The 18,187-nt window shown below is 37.3% G+C and overlaps 1 protein-coding gene across 24 annotated transcripts in view; it reads left to right on the forward strand.

Annotated features, from left to right (window-relative positions):
- Nucleotides 1-18,187, forward strand: part of Tcf4 (transcription factor 4) — a 331,562-nt gene that overhangs the window by 277,922 nt on the left and 35,453 nt on the right. For all 24 annotated transcript variants that reach the window (XM_074069759.1, XM_074069764.1, XM_074069758.1 and 21 more), the window contains 3 exons: nucleotides 1,265-1,370; nucleotides 5,112-5,245; nucleotides 11,143-11,275. In XM_074069759.1, coding sequence (XP_073925860.1) covers nucleotides 1,265-1,370; nucleotides 5,112-5,245; nucleotides 11,143-11,275 — 373 coding nt within the window. The remainder of the gene's footprint in view (nucleotides 1-1,264; nucleotides 1,371-5,111; nucleotides 5,246-11,142; nucleotides 11,276-18,187) is intronic.

Raw genomic sequence — 18,187 nt, forward strand, 5'->3', positions numbered from 1 at the left:
ATGGATGTGTATGCATATTTTCCCACATCTGTCTTTGTGGACCTATCCTTTGTGAAATCCTAAACCTTGTATTAATTCTTACTTTGTGATTCGTGGTGTTCTGAGAGCAATTATATAATTTTTCTTAGGGTGTGCATCCAATGTATGCTATAAAAAAAAAATGGGAGTTATTTTTTTGGTAACCCTGCCTTTGCCTTTTTATTGGCAAATTTCTTTTCTTTTTACTGTGACCTATGACTATCACTGTAGGCTCACTGCCAATTTTGTGAGCTGCTGCGTGCTTCAAAATGGAGGCAGGAAGGTATCCATTTTCATCAAGAGGATGAGTGTTGCAGTCTTTCCGACCATCTGGAAAGAGGAACTTTTAGAGCAAAAGAAAATGGGGATTAAAAAGAGATTATATTTAGCAGAAAAGGCAAGGGGGAAAACCAATTAAAGTTAAACTATACCTTATGAATTTATGCTTTTCTACTATGCTGTCTTATTTCAAGGAAATATAAATAAGAAAATACACAAGCTATTTTTATAAGGAACTAGTTTCCCAGTTTCCCAAGTCTCATGAGTATTAGTAAACGAACGTCAGTAAATTAGATTTTTGGCACACTTCTTAAGTTTATTGTACACACAAATATAATAAGCACTAAAATAGAAGCACCCCCCTTCCTGTATATACATGGATTGTTGGTGGTCTTATGTGGATCCAGGCTTTTAATGGCCTTTTTCATGCATCTCTGCTGACACTATGGGAATTTATTATTAATCACTTTCTGTGGTCTGGATGGTGCATTCATGTTTGTCCCTTTTCTCTCTTCTCTTCCTCACTCCTTCTCTCTCTAAAAATGAAATTCTTAATTGACAGGTCAAGTTTTGCCTCAGTTTTTTGGGAGAAGCTTGGTGCATGCCTTTCTGTTTTTACCTTCCACATGCTCGTGGGCCATCTGTGTTTAAAGAAGAAAAGGCGTGCTTAGACTCAGGGCTACCCTGTGGGTATTGCACAGTATATTTACAACTAGACATGATTTGCAATACTCTTGCCTGCGACTGGAAAATCTCATACCTGGTTATTTTCTGTTCACACGCATATACTGAACTTTTTCATTTTCATTTTGCTGTCTTCAAAAGGCGTATGTTTCTAGGGTTTGATCAAATTTAGACTGGGTAGGGTAGACATTTACCATTTAGTGCCTAGTTCTTACCAAATAATGGACGTTGATGAGCATTGGTCAGTGCAGAAAGCAAAACTTACGTGGCTCTCCTTCCTCAGGTCTATGCTCCTTCAGCAAGCACTGCCGACTACAATAGGGACTCGCCAGGCTATCCTTCTTCCAAACCAGCGGCCAGCACTTTCCCCAGCTCCTTCTTCATGCAAGGTAAGATGCTGCTTCATCTTTGGGGAAATCCACGGGGTCTTTGCTGTCATTCATTCACTGAGCAAAGGAAATGGAATAGCAGACAAGTGTGAAGGACAGTGATGCCCTTGCTTTTCCTAGGAATTGAACTCCTTAAAAATTTATTTAGTAAAACTTTCCTAAGACTTTTTGTAATTCAAACCCTTGTGCAGGGGATTGGCCCGTTTCACTTAGACCTGAGGTTGCTGTTGGTCTTCCAGGACTGGCCATTTCAGCATTTTCTCACCATCCCCAAATGTGTACATGTCTACAAGTCTTTCAGCTCCATGTATGTTTTGAGCATTCTGAATCTGGCTAACAAGGAACACATTTTCCTTATGTCTAACCTTAAGTAAAATATTCAGCCACTTATTAATCTGTAAGTAAGAACAAAAGTTCCATTTAAACTGAAGTGACCTATCTGACCATTGGAATATTTTATAATGAAAGCCCAATCCCAACACACTAACTGATACAGGGTCAATGACCCAAATTTTTTTGAGAAGCAGTTGCAAAAATGTAGAATATTACAGCTTCATGGTGGATAAAGTGTATTTGTTCTTTTAATTGTCCATTGTATTTAATTAAAGGCGGATATATGTTCCCCAGAGTTTTTAGGATTGCCACTGTTAACATAACCATTTCTGCTGCCTGGAAAAGAATGGTGAAAATGATGGCATTATTCACAGGATGAAGCCAAGGACCCTGTCCCTGCGTTAGCTATTCCAGTTACCCTGAATGTGGCTGTGGAATTTACCAAGAACTCCTGTACAGAGCTCTTTTGCTTAGGAGTGAAATTAGATCAAGTGTGCTTTGGTGGAGTGCCATGGAACTTCCTTCTTTACACTACTTTAAGGAGGCCATGCCAACAGAAGGAAGAGCACACTTGGACAGAAGCACTGCGGAGCAGCCTAGTCTCTCACTTAGAGTACATTGAGCATACTCAAAATTATTCTGATGAAAAGGAATTTACCTTCTTTCCCTCTAGAATCTTAGCTCTTTTAGGTTGCTAGTTTACATGAAATTCTGTAAAATTCAATCACGGGGGTTCCCCAGGAGCAGAGAGTAGTTGTTCCACACACAGTGGAGTTCATGTTTGTGGGGACTCAGTGTACACAGGTGTAGCTCTCTTGGGGATACAGTCAGTGGCTAGTCACTTGGATGTGTTCTGAGCCATGACAACAGGCTTGTCACCTTCAACTATAAACAGTAGCTACCTTGGCATTAGCAGTAGGAGAAATTATCCTCCAGGTGCTTACAGATGTTGTCGACTCAAGGATTCGTCACTCAAACCAGCTTTTCATCAAGAAAATTAACAGAAGGATAGGTTTTTTTTCTATCTGCCTGAGAAAGTGGCTGACTCAAACTGTGCCTGGTGCAGGGGGGCCACATAGATTAAAATAGTAGGTGCCTTTCCAGAGCAGACCACACAGAATAAAACTATGGGGAACAAAATTTGCTTTTCTGCATTTGAATACTCAAAAAGCAAAAAGAAAAAACCCGTAAGTTGACATTTATGATAAGTACAATTAATTTGCACACGTCTAAATTCTTTTCTTTCCAAACAACATTACGCCAAGATCATGGGATGTGATAAATATTAATTTACTGTGAAAAGCATAATTTATGTAAAATATGTATTTTTGTAAGTCTGTGTCGAGCGGAGTATTCTGTGTTCACAATCCTAAACGTATTGCCTCTGTATGCTTCACCCTGTCAGCATGTTTCAGGAGACTCTTATTCAGTGATAGATTTTCTCACTTTATTTGTCAGATGTGCAGTCTATTTAAAATGTTAATGGTCTTGAAATTCATATTTAAGGTGATTTTTAAACTTCTGTAACCTGAGGACTAAATCGCAAGTATTAAAAATAATAACCTTTTAAAATAATCTTGTGTTTCAAGCTGAGCACAGTAGCTTACAACTGTAATCCCAGCTACTTAGAAGTTGGAGATTGGAAGATTTATGGTTCCTGGCCAACCCTGGGCAAAAATTTAGCAAGACCTCAGGGTCTGGTGGCTGATACCTATGATCCGAGCTAGATGGGAGGCATAACTAGGAGGATCAAGATCCAATGCCAGCGCTAGGCAAAAATGTAGAACCCTGGCTAAAAACTAAGTAAAGGGGAAAGGGACTGGGCATAGCTCAAAGAGTAGAGCACCTACCTAGCAAGTGCAAGACCGAGTTCAAACCTCAGTCCTGCCACACGACAGCCACAAAAATAGTGGCATTTTGATTCTTGCCTTGAAAGGAGTCAACTTCCTTCAATAGGGCATATATGGTGCCCAGGGAATTCAGATGCTAAGAGAATATGCAATTACAATGAGAGATATTCAGAGACTGGGGCATATTTTAAACTCACGACTGTGGCCTCTTATTTTTAACTTTAATTTCCATCTTCTAGTTAAACTCTGAAGTTGTCAAAATTGCAGACATGAGTTTGCTTACATGGTTCATAAAGAAAGAAATCTACTGTCTATTCCTCTCAGTTCTAAAACTAGTCAGTTCTGAAATTCTAACTTCCAAATTTAAAAATTGAGTGAAAAACAGCTTCATGAAATACAATTATCAGATTTAACTGGCCTGTTGCCTAAGTTTTTAAGGCTTTTACTAAACAAAATGTTATCTTGAGGGCACCCTGCTTGGGACCCTTCCTGCCTGGCATGGGAGCTTTGTTCTTCTTTCTCTTAATAAACTTCTTGTCTAAACTCTCAAAAAAAAAAAAAAAGTTGCCATGAAAGTATCCTTATTGTCAAAAAAGTAATACGCGCTATTCCTTTAACACCCAGCCGAAGGCCTGGTGTGTATCCAGCGTGCAGTACTTTTGATTCAGCTATTGAAAGAATGAAAACAAAATAAATTTAGCCATAGTATAGATTTTTTGCTCATAGGTTTGAGAAACCAAAACCAAACAATAGCAATCTAATAATAACCTCTAGGAAAGTAGGGCTAAGGAATGAAAGAACTGTAGGAGTGTTTTTAATCCGGTGTTAACAAAAGGCTAACTTTATATTAGAAGAAGCTCCCATATCATTTTAAACCTCTTTTTAACTCACAGCTTTATGAAATACAACTCTCAATTTTTTTTCTACCATAATATCCATCTTGTGATATGTTTTGAATTGCTACTGAGGGTTTAAGGAAACTGTATACCTATATACCAAAAAATTATAAAATAGCCTACACACTGTAATTCCAACATTAATTCCATCCCTTGTGTATGTTACAAAAATAAAAACGAACCTTTTAAATCTGAGTTGTTCTTTTCTATTATTTCCTTATATGCTTTTAAAACTTGTAGACTTGCCAGCTCTCTAATGTCTCAAGTATTTTGTGTTCACCCCAAAGTTTGGAAACAATTTAACATTTTAGTTCTGTTTCATACAAATAGGGGTGAGGAACTTCTAAGAAATGTTTCCTTTAGCATTACTTACCTAGCCAATTTAACATAATTCTATGTAGCAACATATTCTGCTATTTTTACTGTTGAGTTTTCACTAAGAACACTAACTTCATTAAATGTTTGTATTTATTTGATAATACAAGAGCCACTTGGGAAAAAATTATGGTGACTGTCTTCTGATATAATCAGTTAACCAACACAAAGATGAATATACAGCAGGGGTTATTTTCAAGTATATGGGAAAAAAACAAAACAAAATCTATTCTGTAAGGCAAGGTTGAATGCCTAAGAAAAGTCATGGTTTTCTCTGTCCTTTACAGATGGCCATCACAGCAGTGACCCTTGGAGCTCCTCCAGTGGGATGAATCAGCCTGGCTACGGAGGAATGTTGGGCAATTCCTCTCATATTCCACAGTCTAGCAGTTACTGTAGTCTGCATCCACATGAACGTTTGGTAAGGCAGGCCTTTATGGGAAAGGTGACGGTACAGGTAGCAGTTTATGAGCTCTCATCAAAGAGTCATCCTATGAGTGTACACAGGACTCTGCAAATAAATGCCAACATAGTACTCACCCTTTATTCTTCCAGTGGGATTGTTTCTGTGATCAAAGGCACAACAGAGTCAGATCACCTTTGTACATCTTCCAGATCTTTTTTATTATTGTTCTTCTGTTTATTGTGTTTTGTTCTCCGCTTTCTTGATCATGATGTCAGCTTCCTGTACTACATAAACAGGCCCTGTATTTAGATTGCAGGATTTCAGTTATGGTACTTTTTCCTTTTTTGCTACCTGAACTTTTGAAGGATATACTGCAGAGGACAGAATGATCATCAGCTTTGAAGGAGGTTAGGGAATTTCCGTGGTGGTATTGACCTGTGGTGACCCACTCAAAGGAAAGAGTTTCTATTTCCTACACATTCCTGTTAGTAATAAGAACCATGGGGTTTCCACATGGATCAGATTCCACTTTTCCATATTTATCTTTAATTCCACATACCCAATCCATCAGTCATACTCCGTTTTGCCCTCCTCCAGGTAAAAACTGCTGGGCTGTGAAATGTTAAGTCTTCGATTAGTAAAAAGTTTCCACTCTGTCCTTTACCTGTATTCATTCATCCTAGAATATTTCTCTATCCTGGAGGAAGAATCTCATCTGAATCTTTTTTTATTTACTCCAAAACTAACCCAGTCCAAAATTCACTTGTGAATTTAAGTCTATCATTAACTAGAGAAAATAGTCTAGATCATGAGTTGGATTTGGGGTGCAGGTCAGATGAACCCATTTTGCAATAACACAACATAAAAATGTATGAACCTCGAATCCTACAAATGCAGAGGATTTTGCTTGATTCTTATAGATGTGTGGCAGATCCAATTGTCTGTAGCAGTAACTGTAGGCTTCATCTTGTAGTTCACCCCTATTTCTTCTCATCAAAATACTTATGCTTCTTTCTCTGTTCTGATGAAGGCAATAATGCTTTCCAGCTTTCTGTGGTCTTTCTTCTCCTTTGTTCAGCCACTACAGATACAGAAAAGGAGTCTTACATCCTACTGGGACCACCAGAAAGATTGTAGACATTTGAGATTTCCAATACCCTTGAAAATACCTACTTAATTGGTCTAGTGATAGAGACAGTACAAGGTCAGTTAACCTCCACAATCCTAAGAGGCATGGTCTAGACGGAATTGGACTTTTTGTATCCATATCCCAAGTTTAAGTGCATCAATTACAAATTATTTCAAATTTCAGCACATTTTCAGTAAATAGCAGTTGTCTGACTTCTCACTCTCCTCTTCCCCCACCTCCTATTAAGAGTGAAAGCTTAGAGAAATAGCAGTGGTTACTATACTGAATCTTATTGAGGGTAACATTTTTACTTTGCTACCATCATTTTCGTCTGCTGTAGGAACTCATGATCAAAACTAGGAAAGTTTTGATTGCAAACAAATATTTGGGACAGTATACTAATATGTTGGAATTTCATTTCTTTGAAGAGTTCTCCATCTTCCTTCGGTCCTACATTTCTTTCTTTTCCTTTTACACTCTAGAATATTGCATTAAATGATTTGGCTTTATCCTAATTAAGTCCATTGCATAGATGGCATATCTTTAAAATGTGCTTAGATGCACAAAAAGTGTAATTTCAAATTGGAAACCAACTATATTCCTTTTAAAAAAGGGATTTTTTTGGAGGGGGGTGTTGTTTTGTTGGTGCTCGAGTTTGAACTCAGGGCCTACACCTTTAGCCATTCTACCAGCCCTTTTTTGTGATGGGTTTTTTTCACGAACTGTTTGTCTGGGCTGACTTTGAACTGTGATCCTCCTGATCACTGCCTCCAGAGTAGCTAGGGTTACAGGTGTGAACCACTGGTGCCCAGCTAGAGAAGGTTTTTTTTTTTTATTATTGTTTTATTATTCATAATGTGCATACAGTGCTTGGGTCATTTCTCCCCCCTGCCCTCACCCCCTCCCTTACCACCCGCTCTGCCCCCTCCCTCCCCTCCCACCCCCTCAATACCGGGCAGAAACTATTTTGCCCTTATCTCTAATTTTGTTGAAGAGAGAGTATAAGCAATAATAGGAAGGAACAAGGGTTTTTGTTAGCTGAGATAAGGATAGCTATACAGGGAGTTGACTCACATTAATTTCCTGTGTGTATGTGTTACCTTCTCGGTTAATTCTTTTTGATCTAACCTTTTTTCTAGTTCCTGGTCCCCTTTTCCTATTGGCCTCAGTTTCTTTTACGGTATCTGCTTTAGTTTCTCTGTGTTAAGGGCAACAAATGCTAGCTAATTTTTTAGGTGTCTTACCTATCCTCACCCCTCCCTTGTGTGCCCTCGCTTTTATCATGTGCTCAAAGTCCAATCCCCTTGTTGTGTTTGCCCTTGATCTAATGTCCACATATGAGAGAGAACATACGATTTTTGATCTTTTGGGCCAGGCTAACCTCACTTAGAATGATGTTCTCCAGTTCCATCCATTTACCAGCAAATGATAACATTTTGTTCTTCTTCGTGGCTGCATAAAATTCCATTGTATGTAGGTACCACATGTTCTTGAGCCATTCGTCAATAGTGTAGAGAAGGTTTTAATGAACCAACATATCATTACCAACCAAGGAAAAAGACCATTTTGAAGAAGTACCCAATAGACTATGGGAGAATCTGTGTTTGTAGTATCACTTATCCATCACAAAATACACAAAAAAAAAAAAAAAAAAAGATTCTCATTCTTAATATAATCAGTTAGCAAATTTCAGAGAGGAGGATTTTTATTTTAAAGGGTAAATATCCTAATGAGTTTTCCCACTGCTAGTGAAACTATTGAATTATTGGTAGTTATTGTAATTTGCCTTTTTAGCTCTATGAAAATCTATCACTGAAGTGACTTTGATGAATCTGATACTGACTGAGAATTTCTTCACACTTGAAAATGTTGGGAGTTTCTTTCATTTTTAGTCTTTAGCATTTGGCTAGTCCAATACTGAACAATGGAACGGGTTAAGAAAAAGAATAGAGCTTTTCCTGGATTGTTTTTGATATAATTTGACCACATTGGTATTATCTCTTAAGGTAAAACATTTTAGAAACATATTTCCTTCATCACTTTATACCATGTTATAATAGAAAGTGTAATTATAAAGCTTAAAATCCACATATTCCAGTAGCAACTGTCAGCTCACCAGTTTTCAGTCTTTAAATCCCCCTTTACTGTTTCAGCCTGTACAACAGAATCCCACAGCTAATCACTGCTTTTTGTAGAGACACACACAAAATCACTCAGATGAATGGAGTGTGTGGTTAAGCTTTGTAATGGGTTGTTGTAGAAGATTTAAGTTTAGAAAGACTTGGCAGAGATCTTTTTAAAGCTAGGGTGGTGTCCTCACTGTCTGGCCTGGTTTAGGCATGATCTTTGCACTAACAGAATGAAATACTCCTAAGAGCCTGAACTTTTAGTGTAAAGGAAGTTCTGTTGTCTGTCATTTTTTGTAACATAAGCTCTTACCCCAGAACTTCTCAACTGGGGGATTTCTCCCCCTCAGGGACCATTTGGCAATGTCTGGAGACATATTGTTGTAACAAGAGGTAGATGCTACTGGAATCTAGTGAGTAGAGGCCAGAAATGCTATAAACACATACAGGAGAGCCCCCTCCACACACACACACACACACACAGCAAAAAAGTGTCTGGCATTGACAATCGATAATGCCAAGAGGGTAAAAGCCTACCTTATGCCAAAGTATGATTTTATTCTCAGTATATATACCAGTTACTATATTTTTCTAATCATTAAATAATTAATCCATAGATCAGTTAAATCACCAGTGCAAACATTTGCAGTACTTGCCATGTCAATAGACTATAAATATACTACTATTAAATTTCAGAAATAAGAAATAAACCAATAGTGGGCATGGAAAGCCATGACACTTCACTTGATCACACACACTCTGTGCCTTCATAACAAGTAAGACAGTAATAGCTGGAGTAAGAGACTAAGCGCACCTCTTAGTTGATCCCTAAATCCTCTAGAAGAGACACTATTCACATATCATTAATGTTCTCTGTAGTGTATTTATTATGTCTGAGTGACAGTAGTTTTAAAGATACTTTTCATTGAAAAGCAATCTAGTTATAAATTTCATTAATTTTTTAGTATCTACTTTTCTATGAGTTTCTGAAAATTGCTAACTTAAAATGGATTGCCTTGACTCCCTCATTAAAATCTATAGGGATTTAGTTTTCTTTTTATTCTTTGCCCTCAGTATTCACCCTTTGTGTGTCATATACTAAATTATTGCCCATTTTACATAAATATAAAAGGGTTCAAAAAGTCTTAATGATATGATTATGTTTTTCCTGTCTCAGGTTCTCCATATTTTACTAATTTAAATATTTTTGCATAGTTCTGTTCCTCTTTTTTATTTTTTGCATACCTTGGACCAATTTATAGTTTGTCTATTCTCCAGAAACTCAGCAAGGAGTAATACTGTACAGAATTGAATTCACACCATCTTGGTTTTTTGTTTTGCTTTGTTTTGTTTTTTCCTTTTCCAAATTGTTTCATTTTTTTCTTTCACTTTATTATAGCATTAGCTGTAAAGGAGAAACAGCTCTATCTCTGCTCTTCTAAGTTTAGTGTCCTATGGCCTATACAGTCTCTCAGATTAGTTGTACTGTGAAATGGGCCCACTCCATTATTCTCTAGAGAAAATTGCATGGACAAGTTGGGAATTGACAAGTAGAAATGAGTTTAATGAGTGGCCTAAGAAAATTTTGGGTCCAGGAAAGAGATTCATGAAATGTATATCTGACAGGTATTTTCAGGAACTTGGAAAGGTTTAAGCATATCATCTCCACTTTTTCAATCAAGTCTCTTAAGTTGGACTATTCTAGGTGTGTGGAGGTAATATTTTCAGACACATCTGTATGTGTCCTTGGCAGTCCCAGTCCTGAAATGTAGACTCATTTCCTATGCTGTTTAGTTGTCTCTCAAATGAGTCATATTTCAACTCATTGTTTATCAAACCGTAACCTGTAACGAACTGTTCATTGAGCATAGTGTTTCATTTGTGTGTTCCCTGCTCACCCACAAGTCATGACATACAGAGGTGAGCCCCATTCCCTCCCATAGAGAGCTTACAGTGTGGGTAGAAATGGATCTGAAAGAGCCAGAAGTAAAAGGCAACACACCATTGAGCATTAAATGGCACAGGACAGAATGCATGTGTATTATGGACTTGGAGAAGAGATGGTGGAAGAGTTGGAAGTGGGAAGGGTCCAACTTGGTTTTCACAAAATCAGTATGGTAGCACTAGGAAACCAGTCCTACAAATGGTTGAACAAATGGTTGATCTTTAAGAGCCTCTCAGTATCAGCATCATCCAATTAGAAATTAAGCAAATTAAAATGGTAAAATAAAGACTATACCCCATTAATATATCACCTATGCGGAAAATTTTTATCTTAAATGTTTTGCTCTTACATATCCGTAAGCCATTCAGATGTCTAAGAGAGTAACTTCTTAAGCTACTTTTTACCTTGAAAAGAAAAACAGCTTGAAGATAATTTTAACAAGTAATTTGTAGATTTAGAGATGATCATTTCTCAATCTTACATTGCTATTATATTCTCTACATTTGATGCAAACCCAAACCAACTATGTGTGTGTTTTATTATTTGAAAAATGAAAGCTGTCAAATCTAGGCAAGATGTATTCTTGGCTATTTTGAAATTCTAAAAGCTGTCTCCCTTGCAGAATAGAGAGTTCTGAAAGAAGTATTAGAAAAGAAACTCAGTAACTATTTTGTGATTGAATATGGCCTCCTTTTTCTGCCTCTTGCTATAGAGCTATCCATCACACTCCTCAGCAGACATCAATTCCAGTCTTCCTCCGATGTCCACTTTCCATCGCAGTGGCACAAACCATTACAGCACCTCTTCCTGCACGCCTCCTGCCAACGGAACAGACAGTATAATGGGTAAGTCATACACATGCCCACTCTGGTGCCAGTAATCAATGGCAGGGTTTAACAGTGAAGACCTCATAACTGAATAGCAACTAGGCAATAAATGTTTGTCACATAAATGAGTGAACAAACAAATGAACCTAACAGAAATAATCACTGGCTTGACCATAATCATTTTTTTAGTCACAAGAAACTAAAATTTGACTACTTTGCCCATGATGAGTCATTAAGCAAGGATTTTTTAAAGACCCAAACTTACTTGCTTCTCATATTCTCAAAAAGTGAACAAAGTAAACTTTTCATAAGACCAGCTATGGAAGATGGGTAAGGTAAGGGGCAAAATAGTCTTAATAGTTGTTATTAATCATTTCCCAAATACCAGTCACTGTGCTAACCTCTTAACCACTGTCTTCCCAAGACTAGTTCATATGAAATTCTCAAGTGACTATTAACAGCTAGGTGAGCTTGATCTTCTAGAGGATGCAACATTATAGAGCCCTTGAGGAGAGTGTTTGCTCTCTTAAGGTCCTCTCGTTCTCCTCCTGAGGGGAGACTAGGCAGGATGTCTCAGTGCCCCTGGAGTAGAGAAGCTGGTTGGTGGGGAAGCAGTTTCCACTTCTGAATTTTCCTTGACATGTTTCTCATTCAGATAAGCAGCATGTCTGGATGCTCCAGGGTCTTTATAAAACTTCAGAATTCACTGGTCACCACCCACTCTGGTTCTGGTTCAAATCCACACACTCCCAGAAAGTCACTGATGAGAAGACTCAGGGTGTATGCTTTTGAGAGAACATCATGTGCCAGCATAATGCTTCTGTTTATTCTTCCTAGCTTTTTGTAATTATTTTCCCTTTTCTTTGAACTTCGGGAAGTGGTGTGGATCACTTATGTGGGAGAGGTTTTGATGAGGGAGATGTGTTTTGAAATGTTGCAAATATAATTTCTGCCTAAATAATACCCTCTGTGCTTATTCATAATTTATTTCACACTTGAGATGAACCACCTTGTAGCCCTCCCCTAGCGTGTCTCACTGAGACGCAAATTTAGGAAACAGTTTCCATTTCTGTAACTTTTTATAATGAAACCTCTAAGTTTGACCTTGGAAACCTATGGACAGAGGTCACATGGGGAAGTTTTGTTAGCTATCAATGCAGTTTTGGCAGATTTGAAAAACAAGAAGAAAGAAAAGTGCAGAACTGAAAGAGTGAGAAAAGCATATTTCACTTCAGTGCGGTTTGACAAATGGAAAGCCCCTTTTTGCAGTCATGCGGTCTGGTTACAAAGAAGGATGACCGGTCATTCATCCTCTTACATGACAGATTTCCCGTCTACTTGTGTTCTGAGTAATTTTCTTTTTAAGGAAGGTATAAAGGTGGAGCAGACCCTTGAGGTGAGGAAACCACACTTAGGCACTCTTTGAAAAAGAATTACAGATTGATTTGCAATCTTCCTGGGAGAAAGGCACTGTGACTTGGGATGAAAGGCAGACATCTTGTGATATAAATCATGAATGGTGGGCAGCTTAGCCACCAGACTCAATGGCAAAGAGATTTGCTTGGCTTAAGTTGGCCATGTCATCATTAGCTTGTGGATGAACAGGACAGTCCACTGACAAGGTCTGGATAGAGCGGAGCAATAGATGACCTCTACATGGGAAGGGCTCAGCCATGCTAAAGGCAGATCACAGGACTGCTTAAAAGTCTAGACAATAATGAACTCCAACTTAAAAAGAGGAAAGTATGAGATTTTTAGGACACAGAAAATTTATTTCATAAATTGCTTCACAATAATTAGTATACTTGACAAGAATTAGCAGAATGTAAAAAAAGCTTCAAAATTTTTCAGGAAGTAAATAAACATGGTAATTCAGCTTTTTGGAAGAACAGATTAATTGCATAAATACAGAAATTACTTTAAGGTTACTTTAAAGGAGAACATTCTAGAACATTTGAGGATGTCCTCTCTTAAATAAAACCTGTCCTCCAGCTCCTTAGGTATGATAATTAGCCCAATGGTGTCCCAGTGGCTCATATTGCTTTACACTTAAATTCTCTTAGGCTTTGGTTTAGTCTTCAGCGTGTGGTAGAAGTCAGAGATGGCAGCATGTCTACTTAGCAAGAAGAGAAGCTTTCTCTTCTGATGTTACTGATACTTCTCTAACAAACAGTATGTATTAATGGGATACGTATGTAGCCTTTTGAAAATATTTGGCATATACTCACTCATTCTGAAACACAGGAAATAAAGAAATACTATGTTGCCTGTATCTCAAAGAACAAACAGAGCTAATTAAATAATTGGTAAATAGGGAACACATAGCCTGACACATGTTTGAGATTATACACATGATTCTGTAGAAAATAACTGTAAGCTGTACTAATGCCGTTAAGAATGAGATTCAAGCACTCACACATGGACATAGTATTTTTCAAATATTTTTTGGTGAAAAGTTGCAAGGCAGTGCAATCTTTTCATACATACATAGCATTCATGTCTGAGGAGGCTGCCTTTCACTTCAGAAGACCACTGCCCTGTGTCTCAGTCTTATGTGATAATACGTCTTCTTAGTGGGCAGCAACTCTTCTGAACTGAAGATAAAACAACACAGTGCTTGTGGAGTGAGATGCAAGCTTTAGAGCCATCAGGAGACAACCTCTCAGGAGCCTCAGTCTCTTGTTTCTTGTCTTCTGCATCTTAAATATGGAAAGTAATCAATAAGTTTTGGTGGCTTTGTTATTTGTTTGGTTAAAGAAGTAACCTTTTTTTTTTTTTTAATTTATTTTCTTTTGCCCTTTCATACCCAGTGTAAGTTTTGGAAAAACCCTTAGGAATGATAAAACTTAGGTTGAATTGATGAGAGAATTTTTTTAAAGGACACATTCATTCACAGTAAAACTATTTTATTTATGGCATATGGTTCATTACTGTTTTCTCAAGCCTTGTTAGCAAACTCTGGACATTAGGCATTTTTGAAGGGGCTCTTAAACACCCTAGAATTTTATAAAATAAAAAGATAAAAGATAGGATGGATTGACAATAAATTAACTAATATAGTGCCCAGTTAAGGTGAGAAGCTACCAGGAATCTTTGGCAGTAACCAGCATCATTGGTACTTAAAACCTCTCACCGTTCAGCAGCTGGTATGTCTCAAAAGCAGTATAATCCAGTACCTCTGCATCTAAGCATGCACACAGAGGAAGGAGTCATTAAGTGCCAGCTAGAAAGAAGAGATGTCTACAGGATAAATAACCATTACATTTTGCTGTCCACTTATTTCTTTCCTATGTGCAGCAATACAGATCAGTAGCCCTTTGGGGTCAGAAGGAGTGAGAGATCCTTCTTCCATTTCATAGGCCAGGAAGCCTACTCAAGGCTGGAGCTTTCAGCTCTCATTGGGAGTTGCCATATGTATGCATTCACACAGTGTACCCCCGAGGTTTGCAGCTACACACCCTTCCCTTCAGAGGAAACTGGGCATATAACTAACATAATGGTTATAATAACTACCATTGTTTTATGAGTCTTTAACTGGCCAGCTTTCTAATATATTATATTTCTCATGTTTTTAAACCTCAAACCAAGTAGTTTGAAGGAACAGACTATCAAAATTGATTTGATATGCCATATACTAAAGATTACTCTGGAATATCTATCTGGTTCATGAGTTAATCTGGCTTGCAACTTTTTGTCCTAATGGCGTATTTGTATGACACGATGCATTTTAAGATGTGGCTTTCAGGTAGAAACATTATTTCCCTTTTCCCTTGAGGACTTTGTTTCTCAGTAATTTTATTGTTAGAGGTAGTCACAAAATACTCATTTTGTATTTGACAGTGAACTTGAGCCTTTAAATACATTTGAGTGATGACCAGGCACAGAGCATAACAATTAGAGGAGTTTCGGCGTCAGGGTATCATAGTTACAAAGACCACCAATAGAGAGCAATAAATGAGCTTGATTTACGTCTTCTCCATTATTTCCTGCACATGGTCAGGAGGCTCAGCTTTCCCAACTCTGAATGCCTTGGTGTCCTTCCTACAAAGCTGTAGTGCATTCAGCCTGTATGTGAATTTTAATTCTAAGCGTCGTAGTGGGGCACTGGAAATGTCCCTTTTTAGTCATCTTTATAGACAAGTATGCTTCTTTTGATAGTTTAATAACATGAGGGTCACCCAGACTCAGTTCAGACAAACCTCATCTTGAAACTGTTGTCCTTTCTCAGGCAAACACACTATGCATTGCACTTCTTACTCCTTTGATGTCTTCATGATGTTCCCTGCCTCAGGTTATGGGTGTGCAACAAAGAAGAAACATTTTCCCAAATCTTAGTGTCAGGGTTGATCCCCAGGCACCACTCATCCTGGCGTTCTGTTTTGGGTGTGTTCTGATGGGCTCACTGTCTCCCCAAAGCAGAGCAGAGCTCAGGGTGGTCCAACATGTAGCCCACAACAAGAAACCTGCCAGAAATAGCACCTGTGTTCAAGCCCTGGGAACAATACTTGGGTGGCTGGCAGGGTGGAATCCTCCTACAAAATTACAGTGCCTCTTAAGAACTGTCCATCTGCCACTCATATTTATGTTACAACTCTACTTAAAGGCTAATTATTTTTTTCTCTTGAGCAAGAGAAATTGATTAGAACCAAAATAGCACAAGAAGTTGGTACAGTCTTTAGTAAGTAAAGGCAGTTGTTTTCATCTTTATTTCCATTACGTGGGCTTTTTGGTCATTTCTAATAATTAAACAACTTGAGCCTGGTAGAGTAATCAAGTCCTGATATATTAAAGCTTTTGGAAAGGTGGATTTGATACATGTTTTTGCTAAACATGACCCATTTCTCAATGCAGAAGAAAAAAAAAGGGAAACATGCCACTTGAGAATTAAAAATATATCTCCTTTTGATTCTCTGTACCCTTTGATGTATCGTCTCGCAAATAAAAAAGAGGAGTCTTTGAGAGAAGGGTCCACCTCCCTTAACATGTTGAGGGAATCTTGAAAACGTGTCCCCTTCAGTATCTCCTGGAACAGAACAAAAGGCATTCCAAGTGAAAGGGTACACTGGTCCCAGTAAACCACTTTGAAATTTAAGCCTTTGGGTTTGGCTGTCCAGCTGTTGCAAGGTAACATGGCTTCATGTTAAAAAATAGTCTGTTCTTATCACTAGCTTCCATGAGTACCCTTTGTAGTTTTCTGAAACATTTTCCTGACAAGATGAGGTAAGCAGTTGATTCTATTTTTGATGCTACTTCCTGAGTCTTAATATCTCTCTGTATAAAACAGACACTAATAGAAAGCTTAGTTAGGAAGGTGTAGTGCTTTAAAAAGAGAAAAAAACCATAATAAAGCTATCTTGTCTTTTCGAAAGTAGCTTGTTATGTGATACATAATTTACTTTGTAAATGGTCTTAAAATATTTTATTGGCTTTCAATAGATAGTGAAAATATATACTTTAATTAAATGTGTATTTTAAAATTTATAATCCCTTAAAAATAGTTCAAAGGAAGAATTACTGTTCTGAAAGCCACTACTACTATAGCAAATTTTTATCTTTAATTGAAATGATACTTTGTTCTTTCTCTCTCTCTCTTTTTTTTTTGTTTTGTGCAACTGGGGTTTGAACTCAGGTCCTCATGCTTGCAAAACAGGCACTGTACCACTTGAGCCACACCTCCAGCCCCTTTTCTTTTTATTTAGGTTCTTTATTAGATGAGGTTATTTTATTTGTTTGTTTATTTGTTTATTTTGCCATTGTGGCTTTGAACTTTCACTTCTTGGAGATCCATGTTCAAATCAAACATATCATAATCATTTTGAGTGTGAACTGTAATTTTCAAGTATATGAGAAGGAAAAGATAATACTGCCTTTAGAAAAAAAGTCATTGCTCACCAGATGCCATCGTAATGAATATTGAAAAAGTATTAGTGATGTCTGTGTCTTCAAATTTTTGCTATATTCTTTTTAGACTTGTCTTTAGTTTTGAAACTCTTTAGTGCAGAAATTCTTATTTTTACAGTACACTTTCAGTTACCTTATATCTTATATTAAGTATTTTAATGTTTGTTATCTGTCCACATTGTTTCTACTAGCCAAATTCTATTATATCACACCCTAATTTTAGAGACTTTCCTTATACCTCTAATCTTGATTGGTAGTAACTCATGTATTTTAATATAAATTTGCAAAATGGAGAAGATTTATTTTCTTAGAGGGTAGTTGTTTTATCAGATACCAATTTTCTGTCAGTATTTTAGTAATTAAGAAATGAATATGTATATATCAAAAGATGATCTGACATGGCCAGCATATAAATATATAAAAACAACAGATAGCTTAACTATGCTAAGCAGGAGTCATGAGAATGAAATTAGGACCTAGAAAAGCAGAGACCTTGGCTACTGACGACATCACTGCTTGTTATAGGTGCAAAAGGTGATCATGGAAGTTGGCCAGCAAAGGGGCTCAGATTCCTGCTCAAGAAGAGGGCTGGGAAGTTTTTTTAATTGCACAAGTGTGCAATGAAAATCTTGCTTGGATTCTTCAGTTAATCCAAGATTTCTTTTTCTCATTTTACGAAATAGTAAAATTTGGATAGGTTTTATTTAAGTATTGTGCCAGTTGACTAGCTTAAGTTCGGCTATGATAGCCTTCATGAATTCAGCGTTCCCCAAGTTCCAGGCACTGTTTTAATACTGAAGGGCTCAGAAGAGTAGTGACTATACCATTTTACCACTTGGTTATAAAGGCAAGTTGCTTTTAAGAGAGATATATGATAAATAGAGCTAGCTTTATTATATACTGGAATTCATGCCTTTTGTTAATAATACCCTTTGTTTATTTATTATAGATAAAAATAGCAGTGCTTAAGGTAGTAGGGATAATCTTCATGAATTTTGTGGACCTGTTTCATCTTTGAAATTTGCAACC

Source organism: Castor canadensis, chromosome 4 (assembly GCF_047511655.1).
Source record: "Castor canadensis chromosome 4, mCasCan1.hap1v2, whole genome shotgun sequence".
In the NCBI taxonomy this organism is placed as follows: Eukaryota; Metazoa; Chordata; class Mammalia; order Rodentia; family Castoridae; genus Castor; species Castor canadensis.